The 18974-nt window shown below is 47.3% G+C and overlaps 1 protein-coding gene and 1 non-coding gene across 15 annotated transcripts; both read left to right on the top strand.

Annotated features, from left to right (window-relative positions):
* Positions 1–99: 99 nt before the first annotated feature.
* Positions 100–16043, top strand: TPD52L2 (TPD52 like 2). 14 transcript variants are annotated; one of them, XM_027645925.1, is made up of 11 exons: positions 100–211; positions 641–780; positions 1901–2049; positions 2898–2957; positions 4433–4492; positions 8346–8447; positions 12294–12320; positions 12701–12742; positions 14026–14074; positions 14156–14204; positions 14288–14403. In XM_027645925.1, exons 1-10 carry the CDS (start codon positions 193–195, stop codon positions 14189–14191), a joined length of 684 nt encoding a protein of 227 aa, XP_027501726.1. In that variant the 5' UTR covers positions 100–192; the 3' UTR covers positions 14192–14204; positions 14288–14403. The 14 variants fall into 14 exon arrangements, with proteins under 14 accessions (XP_027501726.1, XP_027501722.1, XP_027501729.1 ...); XM_027645921.1 differs by lacking the exon at positions 14156–14204 and having other exon boundaries at positions 101–211; positions 14288–16043; XM_027645928.1 differs by lacking the exon at positions 4433–4492 and having other exon boundaries at positions 101–211; positions 14288–14745.
* A 2731-nt stretch (positions 16044–18774) lies between these two features.
* Positions 18775–18846, top strand: TRNAE-CUC. Its single transcript has one exon. It is a non-coding gene; the product is annotated as a tRNA-Glu (tRNA).
* Positions 18847–18974: the final 128 nt, after the last annotated feature.

The following is an 18974-nucleotide window of genomic DNA, read 5'->3' as shown; positions in this document are numbered from 1 at the left end:
ACACACACACACACACACACACACACACACACACACACACACACACACACACACGTGTGTCACCGTCACCGTGGCGACGCGGCGGGTGACGCGCTGTGCCCGTGGCCCTCCCCGGAACGGGCGGGCGGCGCGCGCTGAGCGCGTCACCGGGGGCGGCGGCGGCGGCGGCTGTGACGGGCCCGGGGCGCTGCCATGGAGAGCGCGAACCAGGGTACGGCCCGGGGAGGGCGAGGGGAAGGGGGGGGGCTTCGCTCCGGGTCACGGTGGCCTTGTGCCGGGGGGGATCCCGGGGGCGGGAGGTGCCGCTGCCGTGATGGATGGGGGGGGGGGGGGGGCCCCGGGGGGGGGGGGGGCCCCGGGGAGGGGCAGCGGCCGGGGGTCGCTCCCCACCCCCAGACTCGTTCCCCGCTCCCCGGGACTCGTCCCCACCCCCGGTGCCGGGCCCGCGGAATGCCCGCGGTGCTGCTGCCCTGGATTGCGGGAGATGCCCGTGTAGGAAAGTCCTGGTGAGGTCTCTCAGGTTTCTCTTCCCCTTTCCCCCCGCGGCCCCTTCCCCGCACCCCTCCCGTCCCGCCGCCCCCCTGCTTTGCATAACGCGCCGAGCGCTTATTCAGTGCCCTCTGCTCCTTGTCTGCGACAGATATCAACCTTAACTCTCCCAACAAAGGTCTGCTGGCCGATGCCATGACAGATGTTCCCGTGGACAACGCGGCCCGGAGCGCTGCGCCCGAGGGATTGACCCTGGCCGAGGAGGAGGAGCTGAGATCCGAGCTTGCCAAGGTAAGGGTTGGTCCCAGTTGTGTTCTGCTGGGAAGGAACAAACAGGAGCCACAGGAGTGGCACTGGTTGTTTTGTTTGATTGGGGTTTTGTTTGGTTGGTTTTCAGGTTTTTTTTTTTTGTTGTTGTTGTCTTTTTTGGTTTTTAATTTTGCAGTGTTACCTTTGGGTCTCTCAGCGAATTGTTAAAAGGCACAAAGCTGGCAGGTACTTCAAACGCTGTGGTGTGTTGTTTGCTCTTTCCCAGAACAGCCTAATTTAGGGCTTGAAGGAAATAGGCTTTTGATGCCGTGAGCTTGGTGTAGGCTTTTAGCTCCATTTGAAGCAGGAAAACACTTTAGGCAAATACTGTGCAAAAGAAACTCGTTTTTCCTTAGGAAACTGACACAATGGAGCACTTAATATGCTTTTTTCCTACCTTTTTCTCTCAAATATTTACTACACTTTACAGTCACCAAAAACAGTTGCTCTCTTTTGAAGAGCTGAGACTTTGTCCTGTAATATCCCAAAGTCTGAGCACTTTTTTGGGTTTAAAGGTCAGTTTATAATTTCTGTCTGAAACGTGGCTGAAGATAATTGCAACTCTTTCTTGTCTCTTCCTTCGTTTGAGACTCTTGTGGTGGTTCTTTGACTGGCATATTTTGGCAAGGGAGGACTTTGCTGCTCTGGGTGGTCACACAGAGCTTGGTGAGCTGCAGTTTAAGTAGAAATTTACCCTTTCTGCCTGGAAACAGCTCCAGAGTGCTTTGAAAGTGTTGCAAGAGAGATCTCTCAGGAAAAACTCCTTGCTTTGACGACATCAGAGGAAAAGAATCATAAGATAAAACCTTAATTCATAAGGTTTGGCAGCTGAATTGCATCTGCTGTTGAAATTACAACACAAAGAATGGGCTCTGTTAATCTCTGTGCCACTAAGTCACCACTCCACTGACTTGTATGGATGTCTTCCCAGTTGAAGTTTGATCTGTAAGCCTCCCATTCCAATACAGTTCATGTTGAGTTGAATTGCTCTTTGTGCACCTGACGTTATTCCCGATTTTTAAAATTCACGTTAACAAGTTGGCTTAATTTTCGGGGATTTTACTAAACTGTGATTTAAGGCAAACCTCTACCTCTCTCTAAGGTTGAAGAAGAAATTGGTACTCTCAGGCAAGTTCTGGCAGCTAAAGAGAGGCACTGTGGAGAGCTGAAGAGGAAGCTGGGTCTGACTCCCTTGGATGGGTTAAAGCAAAACCTGTCCAAAAGCTGGCATGATGTCCAAGTCTCCAACGCGTAAGTGTTGCTTGTGAGGCACATGTATTTAAGTAGGACTATGTATGACACTTCCCAGCAGTGTATTTCAGAGCTCTTCCAAGTGGGGAGAGGCTTCTCCTCTGGTGGGTATGTAGGGTAAAAGGCACTTAAAAAGAATCATTGCTGTTTTATGTCTGCGGCAATGGAATTTTTATATGTGTGATCTGCATAAATTGTTGCTGGATGCTCTTTCCCGTGGGGTTAGAGATCTGGATCATTACTTAAACAGTCCAGTTTGCCCATTTCTGCCCATTTTTTGAGGCAGAGGCAGCTGCTACCTTGCCCTGAACTCAGGCTCAAAGGGAAGTGCGAGGAGTTTCACAGCTGTGCTGCACAGTGCTAGTTTAGAGTGTTTCCTGGGTCAGACAGCCTGAATTAAAAGCCTGCACTTCCTAGGAAAAAAATCTGTGATATTAGTGTTCATTGCCAGAGTCATCTCTGCCTAAAGAAGGTGTGAAGTGAGACTGACTGTTCCTGAACAGGTATTAAGGGTATGGTCACTGCTGTGCTTGACAGACTCAAAAGCAGAGTCCAAGAGGTAAGTTTGACCCTGCAGTAGGTGTCAGGGACTCTGGGTGCCCATAGAGGCATCATTCAGACTAAAAAGTCTCCTCTAATTTAACTGGGATTTGGAGTTACTGACAGTGATACTGCAGAGCAGATCATTGAGCTGTTCATCTCACTGTTTATTCTTTCCCTTTTCCTCATCTTCCCTCCTCCAACCCTGCCCCATTTCTGTTATTCCTTTGTCACTGAAATCTGTGTCATTGTCTTCTAAAAAAAAAATGAATATTAAAGTTATATTCATTAACACTTTCTGTTTCTAGTTATGTGAAAACATCTGAGAAACTTGGAGAGTGGAATGACAAAGTGACACAGTCTGACTTGTGAGTGCCTCGGGCTCCTCAGCGTCGCCTCCTTGCTGCCTTCCCCGATTTGTGCTGCTCCTTGTTCTCACAGCCATCAGGGCTTGGTTGGGAGCTGGAGGCCTGGTGAAGCAGGATTGTTACTTCCAGCATGCCTGGCTTCCAGCTAGAAACATCCCTCAGTTGCAGAGGAGATGAGTAAATGTTACTGCCATCAACTCTCTCATGGTCTTGCTGTTGCAGAAGCAAAATTCCAATCAGTTACCAGACCACATTTTATCTAAAAAAAAAGAGAGGGGACAAAAGTTTAACCACAGTTTCCTTTCAGCTGGTAATTGGTAGGTCAGTGTGTTGTTATCAGATGTCTTATTAGTGAACCTCTATCTTTACTGTGAAACTGTTTCTCTTCTCATCATCAGATGTGGTAGGAATTGGTTTGACTATTGGCTTTCTGTATGGCCACCTGGGAGCGAAGGGGCTGGAGGTGTTTCCCTGTAGCTGGAAATAGGGGCTGTGCAACTGCCAGCGTGTTCATGAGCTTCTGAATCTTCTGCATTGATGTGTGAACCTTTTCCTGATGTCAGCACTAGAAAGCCATGAATTTTAGTCTTTTCTGTGTATCTGAGCAGGCGACAGATGCAGACAAAGAGCATCTGGCTACTTCTGCTTCTGGAAGATATTCTTTAATTATATTAGAGCTCTGTTCATGTTAGACACGAATCGTTGATTCCTGCTTCATAGCTGAACCTATGGGAGCCCTTTAATGTTTTCTGCACTGAAGTTTCTCTCTCTCTCTCCTCTGTTGAAGGAGATGATGATTTAGCTAAGAGGAAAATGTGGATTGGGAGCATCCCATCATTAGGCAAGGTGGCAGTGGTCTAGCTGGGGCGAGTGAATTCTGGGTGATGTGAACTGCCTGTGATATCTCACCTCCTCTGAGCTGTCTGAGCTGGGAGCAGCCACATTCTGTAGTGCTTTGTGTGTTTTGTACCCCCAGTGTTAGTTCTCACAACCCCTAAGGTACTGTTTCGTGGGTAGAGAAACATGATTTCTAAATATTAGAAAACAAAAGTTTTGAGTGTTTGTCCAGGTCATGCTGTATTGGTAAAATAGAGCTTTGTGTGTGGCAGTCAGATTTTTTTGGCCCTGAGCTCAGTTCACTGCTCTGTGCTTTTAATACAGAGCTGCCACAGCATGTAGGAAGGGAGCAGAAGATGCAAAGTCTTTCAATTCCTGACACCTTCTGAACTGCAGGCTTTGTTTCTTTGTGCTCAGTGTTTGAACATGCTTAAATAAAAGAAACTGGGGCTTAGGTGTCTCCCTGCCTTTCAAACAGCTCTTTTCCTTCTGGCTGTAACAGAGAGGCTGAAGCTGTTGTCAGAGAAGTAAAGCCCTTGATACTGTAAGTGTAAAGAGTCACTAATAATGTGGAAAGTGTCAAAAGAAGCATCTGCAGTGAATGTTGGTGCTGCCTCTAACCTCCATTGTGTTTGTAGATATCTTTCAGCCAGCAGCACACTGGAGGACTGGAATGAAAAATTAACTCAATCAGAAGCGTGAGTGTCTTAACCTTCAGCATTAACAAATGCCTTCCTGACAGTGCTGCCACTAACATGCTGTGCCCCTTCTCCCAGTCCTCTGCTTTCACTAGATCTATTTAGACATCTGTCTTTCCCAGCTTTCACTTTTTTAACCCAATAAATGCCTCTTCTGGGAGAGGGAGCTTTTCTTCAAACCAATATTCAAACGATTTCATTGTAGTCCAAATGATACTTCACAAATTCCTGCCTGCTCCCAGGAACTGGCTGAAACCCCTGGGTAGCTGAGACCTGTGTGCCACAGGTTATACCTTGAGCTGAGAAGCTGTGGAATAACCAAACTGATCTCTTTTTGTGCTCTGCAGAAAACAGGGGATTTTTTTTTTTTGCTGTGGTACCTGATGAGAACAGATAGAGCTGTAGTGTCCAGGGCAGCTCTTCTGGCACGTTGGGGCCACAAATACACTCAACCAGCTTAAACCTCACAGCTGTTCTACTCCAGTTGTTGACTGCAAAGCTCTTTTAGCCATGTTTTTATTAAATGCCTGAAATTAAATTCTCATCTGGACTAAATTATGGAAGGATATTAAGGAAGTTGGCCTTTGTCCTTCTCGCTGTGCCTTTCCCACAGTATGTAGGGCAGTCCCTTACAGTGCTGCAGTGGGAGCAGGTAGGTTGTGTCACTGTTTTCTGAGCTGATTTAAACCATGGTAAGGTAGGTCTTAAGTGGGAGCCAGCTTTTCCTGTTCTCTGGAGAGGGTATGAAATGCAGTCCTTGAAGCTGGCTGGTTATCACCACTGTGTGTGAATAGACAGTTTTCTTCCTAAGATGGTTCAAAGAGGAGCAGAGATAAAAAGTAGGAGTAGCAGAAAAAACTTTCAAGTATGCAGGTCTACTTTCAACATTCCCTAGGTGTTTTCTAGATTAAGAAGCTGTAAACTGTCAGTATTTCACTTGCTAAGTAGAATAACCTTGGTTTTTATGCTCGCTGACAGTGTGGCTGAGTCCAGGGGTGTTTAATCAGGGTTCCTCCCTGGGTGTGCCTGCTGGAATAGAAAACTTCTGGTTGTATCTGTTTCCTTGTACTTCATAAGCACCAGAAATGTGGCGGAAATGTGCTTTTGTGGAGCACTTAGGGCCTGAATAGCTGGGGCACGTTAGTTTTCCTGCTTGCTTTGGCACTAGGCAGGGACAGTCAGTGCTGGCAAGGTGGAGGCTGATTGAAATGGAGAGGTGAGGGGGATTGAAAGGTGAGATTCCAGCAGTGCTTCAGAAATCAATCAGAATTTCTGCTTCTCAGTCTGAAGTTCAGCAAGTTCAAGAAGCCCAAGGATGAGGTTTTATTCATACGTTTTGGGGGGTTTTATGCAAATGAATCCTCTTTCCTGTTTCAGAGCTGCTCTGCATTGTAACTAACAGGGCTCCTGACTGAACTGGGACTGGGCCTAACTGCCAACCTCACAGTGCTTTTGTGTGCTGTGGAATCTCCTGGTAGTGGCAAATCCTGGCCACAGACTTGCCCTCTGCATAGACAGGGCAAAAACCATCCCAGTGTATCCTAGATCAGGTTTCACTGTAGCCAGGGCATGAGATGACTTAGATGGTTTGTGTCTTTAGCCAGACAGCTCAAATGGTGATTGCTGTATAAAAGCAAGTGAGAGGAAGCTGCTATTAATGGATAAAGGAGGATTTGTGGGGGCAGGTCTTGCTCTTCCCTGTGGGGTTTATAGGAGAGGGGTGCAATGAAATGTTGAAGTACCACGGGATGAATAGCACAGGGCAGAGATCATTTCTGCAGCTTGTGCTGCAGCCAATTGCCTGCTAGTAAAGCAGGGTATTAACCAGAGCTTATATTTATTACTCCCAGATTTGGATTATTCCATTGTGCTTTGTGCTGGTGCTAAGGGAAGAAAGTGAGTGCTTGTGAATTTAAACCCATGGAAAACCTGGCCATGGTGCTTGCAGGAGAAGAGTTGCAACTTCTAGGTCAGGGCTGGGCGTAGTTAAGTTGCATTAAAGTCTTGTATAAGCTGATCCCTGGCTGTCACAGATGCAGCTCCACATGTGTGGCTGGTGGCAGTTCTGGGTTAGAGCTGCTCATCCCCCTGTGCCTCCCTGGCTCTGCCTCCTGCCTGGCAGTGGAGAGGTGTGTACGTGCACGTGGGAGCTGTGGATGCAGGACTAGGCTGGCCATCTGATCCAGCTGCTGCTTTTTTGTTCTTCCAAGTTTATGTTTAATCCAGGCAGTTTCCTTGATATGGATTGCTGTGCCAGCACAAACAGTTGTGCTGGAGGAAGGAGCAGACTGGGGCAGAAGCAGCAGCACCTGAGTGCTCCATCTTCAGTGATATCAGAAATTTTGCTGTCAGGTGTGGAAAATACAGTTGGAAAATCTCTGGTCTTTATCTGCTGAAGCTGGACATAATACCTGGAAGCTTGCAGCGTGTGCATGGTGTGATGGTGTCCCTTGAGGCTGTGAACCCTTCCCCAGTGCTGAGCTCTGGGACCCGAGTGCCAAACAGACCTGGAGTCAGCACTGCATACTTTGGTGAACACGAGGTCTTCCACATTTGTTAGGCAGCTGTAAATCAAATCCCATGACAGGGCTCAGCCAGGGAGGAGCCTGGCTGCTGAAGGCAGGTTCTTTTGGATTCACTGAATTCAAGAGGAATTTGTCTGAAAAATATGTAGGTTATAGGAATTCTCTTTTAGGAGCAGGAAGAGGGAAGGAAAAGCTGATGCAGTTTTGCCCTGCTCTGCATAAATCTCATGTACATTTGTTATTCAGAAATACTTTTCTGTGGTTCTTAAAAAAAAATCCCAACAAACCATCATGTTGTAGTTGGAATTGCTCAAATCCAGTTCGGGTGCTGTGGTGCTGTCCACACACTTCTGTCTGGAGAGAAGGAGCTGTGAGTACTAAGTCAGCTGTCACTGTGGTGTTTGTAGCCAGGGGAGCTCAGGCATGAGAGAACTTCAGGCTGTTTATAATGCCCTTCTCCTAAATGTCCTCATCAGGCAAAAAAATAATCTCAAGCTGAAGTATTTGGAATAAGAAAACGTGGCTTAAAATGTTGAACTTGTTTTCCAGCCTGAGTATTTTCTTTATAGTTTCAAGGGTGACATGAATCTAGATGTTAATCACCAACTGGGGAACAGTTTAGAGAGAAATCAGTTAATGAAAGTGGCTCAAAGAATCTTTGTTCCAGAGATTAGTCTCATCTGAGGGAAACAAAGGTTCTCAAGTGTCTGTCTTCTCCATCTCGGGTGTAAGCTCAAATAATCAGCTGACAAATACAAGCTGTCAGACTTCTTACCTACTGTGGTTAATGGTAACTGATAGGAAACTTCTCTACCATTTATTTCTGAACTGCAGTTGTAGAGATAATGCTGATTCCTGCATTTCTTCTCTGTATAATGATGCTGGTCTTGCCTCTTGCCGCTTTCCTCCAAAACCTAACACAACAACAAATGCTGTAACTTCCTCAAGGCTGCAAGGATGATATGGAATAGGTTCCTAGACTTATTTTTCCCAAGAAGTCCAAAAGATAGTTGAGCTATTGGGCTACAATGCTGTGGTGTTACGGCTTCCACATGGAAAGTTGGTTTTGCTTTGCTTTTTTTGCAAATGTTTGTGTCAGATTTAAGAACGTACAGTCAAAGTGGTAAAGTGAGCATATGGAAAGGTTAATCCTACACTTCCAGCTTTTTTAAAAACTTCAAATATTTGAATATATGGAAGTCAGTGAAGTCAGTGTAGCTCACTAATCTAGTTTCTTTGCTTTAATACGGGGTCCTTTTTCAAAACTGGGGGGGACAATTTCAGATCCGACCCAGTAGTTCAATTTATGATGTTTTTTTTCTACTTAGCTACAAGAAGACCCAGGAAACCCTTTCCCAGGCGGGACAGAAGACTTCAGCAGCCCTTTCCAATGTAGGTTCTGTTATCAGCAGGAAGCTTGGTGACATGAGGTAAGATTCTGGTTTGCACTCCAGTGCTTTGATCTTGGTTTCAAACAGGAATGAGACTTTAGACAATGACCAGGCTTATTTTCATTTTTCTGCTTAGTTGGCAGCACACTGCTGTTGATGTACTACTCCCTTGTGTGTGGCCCTGTGCATTGTAGTTGAGGACAGATTAAACACTTATTGAAGAGTTATTGGTGATATAAAGCCTGTTCTCAGGCATTTAAGTTTGATTTGGTTTAGGAGAACTGACTGAACATTTTTAGAAGCCTTCCCCCTTTTACTGTCATATGGTTTCTCTGCAGATTTTATGTCATATGTACAAAACTAGTATTAAGGTTTCCCTTTTCCATTCCTTACTGGATTATGGAGGTGTGTTTTCTCAGTGTTATTTTATCAGATTAGAGAGGGGTCATCCCTCCTGTGCTCTGTTATGATTTAAAACAGGGCAAAGTCTGGATGCTGCATTCCATGTGGTTTCCAGCCCCGTGTGTTGACATTCTGTGGAAAAGGGCAGCATGTCTTCCAGGCACAGTTATATCATGTTGGTTGGAAAATACCAGTTGATTCAGAAGATTATGACAACATTAAAAATTTGTTGCTGTGGGTGATGATTATCTCGATTCATCTTAAGCAGATGACCACTGGAGTAACCACAAATTTAAACCTCTCCAAACTGGAAGAGAGGCTGGTTCCCCTGGCTGAGGTTCTTGCTCTGTGAGATTCTCAGCTGTACAAAGTTCAAGGTTAAAATTGGTGATTTACCTGCTCTTCAGAACTTTAAGCTGGAGCACCGGTGGCAACATCCAAATTTTTCATGAAGAATCCCTTGACCATGTTTTCCCGGATTTGAGAGTTAATTCTGAATATACAGTCTGTCAAGGTTAATAAGGATGAATTCTTAGAGCTTGTATTTAACATGCTGTATCAGACCTTGGATTGAATGGGTAGCTGTCATTCTTTGTAGGGAATTTCCTATTCCACTGTGGCTGTGAGTATCCAAGTGGTAAGAACTTGTTGGCCTCTGATCACATAGTACTCTGTTCTCAATGAGTTGGTTACTGTGTTCCTGGAGGGTATTTTTTGGTGTTTTCAGTAGCTCACATCTCAATTTGGCAGAGGACTAGCTGGCTCCCTACCCTTTCCAGCATTCAAGTTGTAACTTTTCTTTCCTGGAAACTCCCTAGTCTGGTAGAAGAAGAGATTTTCATGTAATAACAGCAGATTGCAGATACTGGCACAAGATATGGTGGGAACACATTTTGCCAAACTGATAAGTAAATTTGGTGCCTGGCTTCTGCAGTCTGGCCAGGCTGTTGCAGCAAAGGCATGGGAACGGTGCTTTTTTGGGACCAACCGGGGAACTCCTGAACCAGTGTTGCCACCAGCAGGAGCTGTTTTGACAGGCTTGGTCCTGCCTGTTTTCTTTTAGTTGGGAGAATGCAGGTCATGCAGCTGCAGAGATGTTTGTGCCATCCCAGGAGCAGATGATGGAGGGAGGGGACTCCGGGCTGCTCTCCTGGTGACAGAGCTGGCCTGGCACAGTCACTGTGAAAATTGGCCCTGTAATCAGCTGGCCTAGGAATGAGCCAGGCCTTTGCAGCAATGGTTTTGCACAGCATCAGTCACTAAATTAAACATCTGCATTCCTTTTTATAGCTAATACCTTGGGTGAGGTGTTATGAAATAGAGGCAGCTTCTGTCTTATCACTTGGGAATCCCTGCCAAAGTTATTTCAGCAGGATTTGTATTTGTGGCCCTGTGGGGGAACACAGTAATGATTTTTTTTTAAGACTTTCAGTTTTTCTCTGCATATATAAACAGACTTCTGTCTCCTGTGCTGCATCCAAGTCTTCCTATTTCTGATTCTGAATGAGGTTTAACTCCGAGTATAAGTTTTTGCAGGAACTGTCCCACTTTTCACCCTTGCCAGGTGAAACTCTGGTGTTCTGGTATGTGATCAGAGCTGATGAGGAGTGAAGTCTGTTGTATTGCTGTGATCACTGCTCTGAACGAGTGGGATGATTTCTGCTCTCAGAGAATCTCCATTACAGGCCTTGTAGCCTACACTGCAACCTCCATTAATGTACTCTGGGTTTTTTTTCCTCTCTTACACTACAAATTCACTTGTAAAGCAAGTTTATTTTCCACCTCTGGAAGTGTTGAGATAACAGAAGGGATTTCCTTGTTTAGTCAGCCTTCACTGGTTGATAAATGCAAGGAAGGCATGATGAATGGGACAGAGCCTCGGGTGCACCGAGGGCGTAGGCGTAATTCCATTAAAAATGCTTGGGCCAAAATGTTCTTATATACAAGCAACGTGCCCCTGGGTTAAATCTTTAGGGTTGCTGTATTCTGGTCAAAATAATTTTAAATGTTCTGGGTGTGGATTGTAAGGAGACCTTGTGAAGTTCATGTTGTAACCTTGTGCTTGCTGCATTAATGCTCTGTTGGATTGAGGGGAGAAAATGTACCTTAGTGGGCTGGATTTTTTCAAATCTTGGCCAGTTCAGCCTTTTCTGTTATCTCCACCTACAGTTAAAAAGTAAATTGGCTTTTAGACATTTTGTTCCTGCATTTTACTGATTCCAGTAAACTGCAAAATTGGAGTGTTTTCTTTTTGTTGCTGCGTGGGTTTGTGTCCACCAATGCACTTCACGTTGTCTGATGAACTTTGCTGCTGTATGTAATGCTACAAGTGAATTCCTTATGAAATGTTAGCCTGATCCCAAAAGTACCTGCAAATTCCTGAGTCAATGCAAACTTGAAATCCTTGTGGAAGGAGGAAAAGGGTTATTGGAAGGTCCAGGCCAGGATACTGAACAAGCGAACCAGTTGCTTGTGGTATTGCTTACAGAGCAGCTTGGTGCATGGATGTGTTATCTATGTTGTTCTCCTTTAAGCAACAGTAAGTAGAAAGTTAATTTATTTCACATGCAAAGGCAGCATTTCAAGGAGTCTGCCCTGCCAAAGAGCCGACTTGGATGCATAGGGAAAAGAAACCACAGAGCCCAACGTCTTCACTCTGGCTGTCAGGAAAAACCCTTGTGCTCCTTGCCAAGTACTTCACATCCAGCTTGCCATGGCTGCTTCCTGCAGCAGAGACAAAAGTTATAGTTATATTTAAGTGGAATAAAACACTGCTCTGGCAGGAGAAGCTCCTTTGGAGCATCCTGGTAATCTTACTAATAGAAGTAGAAAACCCTGGTCTGTTGTTCTGAGGTGCTACTGCATTGCAGAATCCCAACCTAAAAATGGGCAACCAGGTTATGGGGTAAACACGATACCTTTAATCTTATCTTTATTAGGCTGCAGTGCATTCGTTCTCTGAGCTGTAACTTTATGATTTTCAGGCTTGTCAAGATAATATGCAGGTATCCATTGCAAGTTGCCCTTAGACAAGTTCTCATCAGAAGTCCAAGCAATGCTGTCTTTGTATGAGAGACCACGGGGGGATTTGGGGGAAGGAGGTATCTCTACCAATTTAGCTGGTGCTTGGTAAAACCTTCAGTTTAGAAAAAAAAAGCTTAAAACAAACATGTGAAAGCAATGGATAGGAATAGGAAAAATGTTTTGTTTTGCTGTTGCACACCCACTCCTTCCCCTCCCCAGCATCCTGGCTCTGAGTTGCTGGAGGTGCTGTTATTGCTCTTTGAAAAATATCTCTGCTTGCCTTGAGTCAATGAAAAGCATTGGTTTTTTGCTTGCTTCTGTGATTTATTTTGAGAGGTTTTCTCCTGAGTGGTTGACTTTGCTGTCCCATGATTCTGTGACCGTGTCCCTGCATTTAGTGTTTAGCTCTGCACAAGTTTCTGACTGTTGCTTCCCTTTTCTCTCTGCTGCCTCTCCCAGGGCTCACTCCATCTCGCATTCCCTTAGGTAAGATACTCTTCAAGGCTCTAAAAGAGCATTTGTTTCTGTGCCAGGCCCTTGCAGACCTTAAAGGGGAAGCTGGTTATTTAAGCCTCGCCTACACTTTTGACACAGATTGAGAAATCTACCACAAACCAATGCCCTGGGATTGACTTTTGTATCACAGTTGCAGTTAAATACTTACTGTCCTGTATCTGGAAAACGAAATTCTGGACTGTAGCTGTTAAATAAGGGGAGAGAGGGCTGGCTGTTACCACTTGGGTTGTCCACAGCAGCCTGTGTGTGGACAGTGAGTGCTTCAGACCCAGGGTTATGCTGCTTTTGCACGGTGTCAGTGTGAAACTGTCATTAACTTTTCCCTCCTTATTCCAAATGCTTCCGAGCAGCAGTTACTCCATTCGCCACTCCATAAGTATGCCAGCCATGAGGTAACGTAGCACTGTACCTGTGTCTGCTGTGTGGGGCTGGGGGGTGGTACAGCTGCCTCCATTGCTGCTGGGGTTTTTGTTCTGACTTGTACAACTGGTTCTCTTCTCGAGCAGACCCTGCTCCGAGCATGGATTAACCACAGCCTGCAGTTTGACTGTTTTAGGGGGGGGGGGTTTTACCCGGTATCTCTTATGGTTAATTAGCACATGTGTTGTTCTTGAACTAAGCACAGTGTTGCACCTGTACCAAAGTCTGATTGAAATTTGCAGCTTTCAGGGGTCCCTGAAGGGCAGGATTACAGTTCTCTCACAATGTACAACGTGGCCATTGCTAATACCAAGATGAATCCTGACTAGAACCCTCTGTCTCCAGCCTGGGACCTCAGTGCCCTTCTCCGCCTGCCCTCGTGGTGCCTTAGGTGGTGATCTCCTTGCAGGAGAAATGACTGCCAGGGCTGGACAAGGCCCACAGAAACTCTCTCTGTTCATTCTCATTCCAGATCAAGGGAGGTTATTTTATGGCTGCAAATATAAAGCGATTCCTTGGAACAAAAATAACTGAGATGAGACGAGTCATCTCCCAGCGCTCCTGCAGCCTGGCCCGGGGGAGCAGCACTATGAGTAATTGCCTGGTCTGGAAGCTCAGTACAGAGCTCTCCCTGAAATCCTTTGCCAGAGAAGCAGCTTGTTGGGTTGTCAAACAATTGACCTGGTTTTCTTTGGTAGAAATATGAAATGCTCTGATTAATTTATTACACTGTGGTTTTCATGAGCATTTCCTGATGTAAGTGATCACTCCTGTAGAAATAAAACTGCTGATAGGTGCAGGCACATGGCCCTTCCCCTTCCCGCCCACGGGATGTGATATGGGAAGCTGAAGCCTTTGTTTTAAATGCTTCTCAGCTTTCCCTTTCCATTATTTAAAACAAAATGTTTTTAGTTGGAAGCCTTGTAAAACTAAGAGCTGATTTCTTCTCTGCTTACCGTGCCTTGATTCCCCAGTGAACTAGGACTTGTTTCCCTCAAGATTCTAGCTTGAGCAATTGAGTGGATTGCACGTGGTGTAAATGTTTTCCTCCAGAGTTTGTATGTGGTGTTCTTGCCTGGTGTGCCCGAGAGATTTGTGCCAAAGGCTGTGAGGAGCTGGAAGTGTTCTGGGTACTGGTGTCACTGCAGGGGAACAGCCACAGAGCCCAGTCACGCTGTGCCATTTGATATGGTTAAGAACTAACTTGTCTTGATTTGTTGTTTTGATTTTTTTTTCCCCCTCTTCTTTCTTCAAGGAATTCTGCAACCTTCAAGTCCTTTGAAGATAGAGTTGGGACCATAAAGGTAAGAGTCTGCTTTGCCTTGTAAACACACAGTATGAAACCTTGTGCAGAAACTTTAATTTCTGCAATGTTTTTCTTGTAGACTAGTATTCGGGCAAATGGCCTCTCAGATATGTGAAGTCTTGGCTACAGTAGGTGACCTCGACAGGGGGGAATGGACTTGGTATTCCCAGTGCTGGTTTCTTGTTATCCTTACTCTCTTCTCTCCTTCCAGAACAGAGTGGTGGGCAGCAGGGAAAACAGCACTGACGGCCTGCACTCCCCCTCGGGAGCTGGGGACAAGTCTCCACAAGACAACGCTCCTTTCTAGACCTGGATGTGGCTTTGCACGGCTGTGCACAACTGGAAGAGCCCCCTCCCTCCCAAACCTTCACCACAACAACAACATGCCGATCCAAGAAGGGGCTGAGAGCCAGTCAGGAGAGATCCATCCTTCATTCATAGACACTGCTGCTGGATCCAAGTCAAATAAAGAGAATGCAAAGTTTTGTACACAAATAATATTTTACACTAAAGTTTGTAGATTAAATGTATCACTGCTGTCCTTTTGGGAGAGCGTGTAAGCTGGAGTTTCCTTGAAGTAGCTCAGAAATGCAACTGCTATAGATAAAAACAGTTTCCCCTTGTCTGACATAGCTTGGAGCAGATCGTGGCCTTGAGAAGCACGAGGAGGGCAGTTACTGGAGAAGCCAAATGCATGCTAAAGCACCTTAGCTTTAGCTTCTGGCTCCATTCTCTGTGTGGGACATGCCATGCAGCTACTCTGGATGCTCCCAGGCTTCTCCTGTTACTGTTTTCTCTGGCTCTCATTGGAGCAGCCTGGTAAACGGGGTAAACAGTTGATTTTTTTTTTTTTCTGAGCTCCCAAAAGGGAAACTTCACTTAGCAGCTGCCTCGTTGTTACACTAATGCTCTAGCTTTAACAAAACTAAGAATCTTTATTTTTAAATGCAATGAACTTTAAAGAAATAAAGCTTAAAAACAGACAAAAAAAAAAAAAAAAAAGCTTTGGCATCATATTAGGGCGATGCTCCCTTGGACTCTGAAGCTGAATTGCAAGCCTTACATCACTTACGCTTTACTTGTTTATGATTTGTTTTCTGTAGAGAAGACTGCAAGGTTTCCAAAGCTGGTTGTTGAGCACTGGAGTTTTGCATCATGCAGTCATAGCAGCATGCTTATAAAGCCAGTTCTTGTGTTAAATTCAGTGGTGCACTCTGTTTCCCGAGCGTATGAAACTTGCTTCTCCCTTCTCAGCTTATGCCTTCGTTCTCGGAATTTCTGGAGGCTGGAATATGGATACCATTGGAGGGACTTGACTCTGCTCTCCGAGGGCTCCTCCAGCTGGTACATCTGGCTGTGACTGGATGGGTTTCTCAGTTGAAAGCCCCAGCTCTAATTTTGGTTTACATAACTGGCAGAGAGTCACAGAGCTCCCTCAGTCCCCCCAGGGACTGGATGTTTTGCTCTTTTGATGTCCAACTTCATTGCTCAGGAGCTGACAAATTCCAAGTTTTCTTCTAGAGGCCTGATCTTATTCTAGTGCCTCCACATAGAAATACCTAGAGTGAGCAAATCTGTGCCTTAGAGGCGAAGTGGGACTTACTCAGGTCTTTAGACTTATGTACATATCTGGGTAGTTTTAGTGGTTTATCACCCGGGAGGGACTGAACTGTCTCTGACCCTTTAGAGAAGCAAGTTTTGACACTGATTTGATTAATCTCCATTTCCCCCACCCCTGCTCCCCTCCCTCTGCAGACCTGGGGATGAAATGTTAGTGGGCAGATGTACTAGGCCATAGGTGGAGTGTAGAGTGTCGTTCACTGGCGCTCCTTGTTTGACTGGAACTGGCCTCCCTGCGAGGAGCAGAGCCAGTGAAACGGGGACTGCAGGAGCTTGGGTATGGAACTGTTTCTCTTTAAGGTAAAGATTGAGGAAACTTGTCAATAAAGGATTCCTTTGGGAGAAAATGGGGTGAACGTTGTCTTCTTCTAACAGCACGGAACTCCGCTCTTGGGTGCTTGTTATGAACTTGTCAGGTAAATACTGACTGCCTGCAGCAGCCTGAGGCAAGAAACAACTGAAATATTCTGTCCTATCCCTCTGGCTCATTGTCTGTCAGCTCTCCAGATGCTTTCTCATGAAGGAATGTATACTAAATAATATTTACAGTCTGATGTTTCCTTTTCAAGATGCAGGACATGGTTCCTGAGCCGTGCCTGTGCCCTGGGCTGGGGAGCTCCAAGCTCCATCACTTCGCTCCCTTTTCCTCTGGTGCTGCAGGTGAACCTCAAGCTTCCTGAGGTTCCTCGAGCTTCCTGAGCTGGGAGCGTGGGACTGCAGTCCCAGCAGTAACCTTGGCAGTGGGAGCTGAGCCTGGAGAAACTTCTAATGTGGAAAAGCTGCAGCTGTGGTGCTGGCGCAGCTTCCCAGTGTGATACCTCAGGGAATCCGTCGCCTCCATGGAAGCTCTGGCAGTCAGACAGCACGGCACAGGGGGAGCAGTGGATGGATGGCTGGAGCTGGGAGCCGCTCTCTCTCAAGTTTAAAAGGGAAGTGGAGAACAGGCAACTCTGTTGTGAGAGAGGCCAGCAGAGATCCTCAGTGTGCTGTTTTCAGAGGAAGGATGCCTGGCTAGGCTTGAGGCACATGCTTGGAGATGAGGGCTTGGCTTTGGTTTTGTGGGGTTTGGGTGTTTGTTTGTTTTGAAGGTCGGGAGTCTTTTTACTACTTGACTTCAGTAGGTAAAACTACATCTCTGCAACTGGGGTGAAGAGCAGAGGGGTTGGTACGAGATCTGATCCTGGAGGAGAGACGCTGCCGGGAATGCCCAGGCTGCAGAGCTGGAGCTGTGAGAGCCCCGGGGGCACAGGGATGTTTTCCACCTCCCCAGTCCCTTCCAGAAAGGAATCTCGAGTGTTTTGCAGGAAGGATAATCAAACCTTCCCTTCCTGGTTACAGGCCAGCCAGGGTTTCTATAACTTCCTAGCTTCTAAGTGTGCTCCTGGCAGCTCTTGTGGGTGCAAACCCCTGTGTTCCGTTGTGGCTGGGAAGGAAAGGAGAGTTTGGGAAAGTCCAGTGCAGGGCACTGGAATTCCAGAGCAATCAAAAGGAAGCCTCCATCACTGTAAATGGGAGGGTGAGCACCTGTGCCCAAAGATGGGACAGTTTGGGCAGAGGAGTGTGAGGTGCAGGAGCGTCAAAGGTGGGGGGAAGCTGAATTGCTCCATCCCACAAAGTGGGAACAAGCAGATAAACAGGAGAATCAAAAAGTAACCAATTGCAGAAAGCTGGAAGAAGCCACTTTTCCCTGTTAACACTGTATCCCGACCCTCAGCCTTAACCGCAACCAACATTTTTTAAGGAATTTGACATTTAGGCTTGTGAGAGGGGTTGCACAACCACTCCATCAGTGGGATCCTGTGCTCATCCCTGACTGTGAGCGGGTAGTGTCCAGAGCCGAGCACCAGCCCTGGGCTGCCAGCCTGGACCCAGTCGCTGTACCCCTGTTGGTGCTGGGATGGGCTCAGCATCTCTTCTTGGGCAAAGACTCCGTGCAAGGTCAGTGCTGGGGAGCCCCTCAAGTAGCTGGTGTTCCAGAGGGGGAGAGGTCACAAAAGTCCTCTGGAGCATTGGTGCTGGAGCTGGGCTAGGGATGGAGCTGGATGGAGCAAGGAGAGGGTATGGGTGCATGATTCATGGCGATGACTCCGTTGGCAAATGGGATCCATCGCTGTTCATTTCTTAAAAATGTGAGTCAGAGGCAGCAGATGGGAAAGGCCATTAGGGCTGCATTGAGAGGCCACAAATGCCAGCAGGGCCATGCTGGAGCTACGGGAGGGATAACTGGAATGAGTGTCCCTGTACTGGCACTCAGGTCACCTGCTCTGGATGGGTGGAAGTCAGGCTTTTACCCAACAGTGGGAAACAGCCACCTTCCCTGGGGAACAGCCAGGAGCACCAGGAAAGTTGAGCAACTGGGAAAAACAGACTCACGAGCTTAACAAAACCTGTTTTGCTCTAATTGTAAGCACTCTTTTGTTCATAAAGGGAACTGGCTCTGCACTGAGCTCCTGGTGCCCAGAAGGGCCAGTGGGGTGTCAGGATGGGACCCTCTGGAGCGGGGCAGGGGGTGAAGGTGATGCCCAAACCGTATGTAGAACCAGGGGTCGGTGAGTGGGCACTGGGCTGAGAGTCTGGTCAGCACCACAAAGGCAGTGAACTCCCAGGCCTGCGGCACACGGGCGATGTGCTGGGCACATCCCCTGCGCCACTGCGGGCCCCGGCCCCACCGGAGCCCCTGTGCCTCTGCTCCCAGCCCCACAAATCCCCGTGCCACCGCTCCCCGTCCCTGTACCGCCATCACCGGCTCCTGTGGTGCGTCACAGCCCCCGGTCCCTGGGTCACAGCCCCCCGGCACTTTCACCGCAGCTCCCGGTCCCTGTGTCACAGAGCCTGATTCCTGTGCCGCTGCAGTCCCCAGTCCCACCGCAGCCCCCGGTTCCCGTGTCACAGCCCCCTGACTCTTGTAGCGCAGCCCCTGCCCCCGGTCCCAGCACTGCAGCCCCCGGTCCCTGTATCCCGGCTCCCGGTCCCTGTGCCGCCCTGGCTCCCGGTTCTGCCGCACTCCCAGCGTCAGTGTCCATATCCGGCCGCGGCGGCAGCGCCTGAACTGCAGCGAGTAACCCAACCTTGTATCACTCCCTGGTGGTCTAGTGGTTAGGATTCGGCGCTCTCACCGCCGCGGCCCGGGTTCGATTCCCGGTCAGGGAAGTTCACTTTTTGCCGCGTTCACCCCGCTTTTCCACCTTTTCCCCGCTCGTCATTCCCATCGGGATCTCTCCCCCGCGCGCGCTCCTCAGCCACCCCCCCATCCCCCTCCGCTTTCACCCCCTCCCCAA

Source organism: Corapipo altera, unplaced genomic scaffold (genome assembly GCF_003945725.1).
Source record: "Corapipo altera isolate COAL_440 unplaced genomic scaffold, ASM394572v1 64, whole genome shotgun sequence".
Lineage (NCBI taxonomy): Eukaryota > Metazoa > Chordata > Aves > Passeriformes > Pipridae > Corapipo > Corapipo altera.
This window is presented reverse-complemented; position numbering and strand designations above follow the sequence as displayed.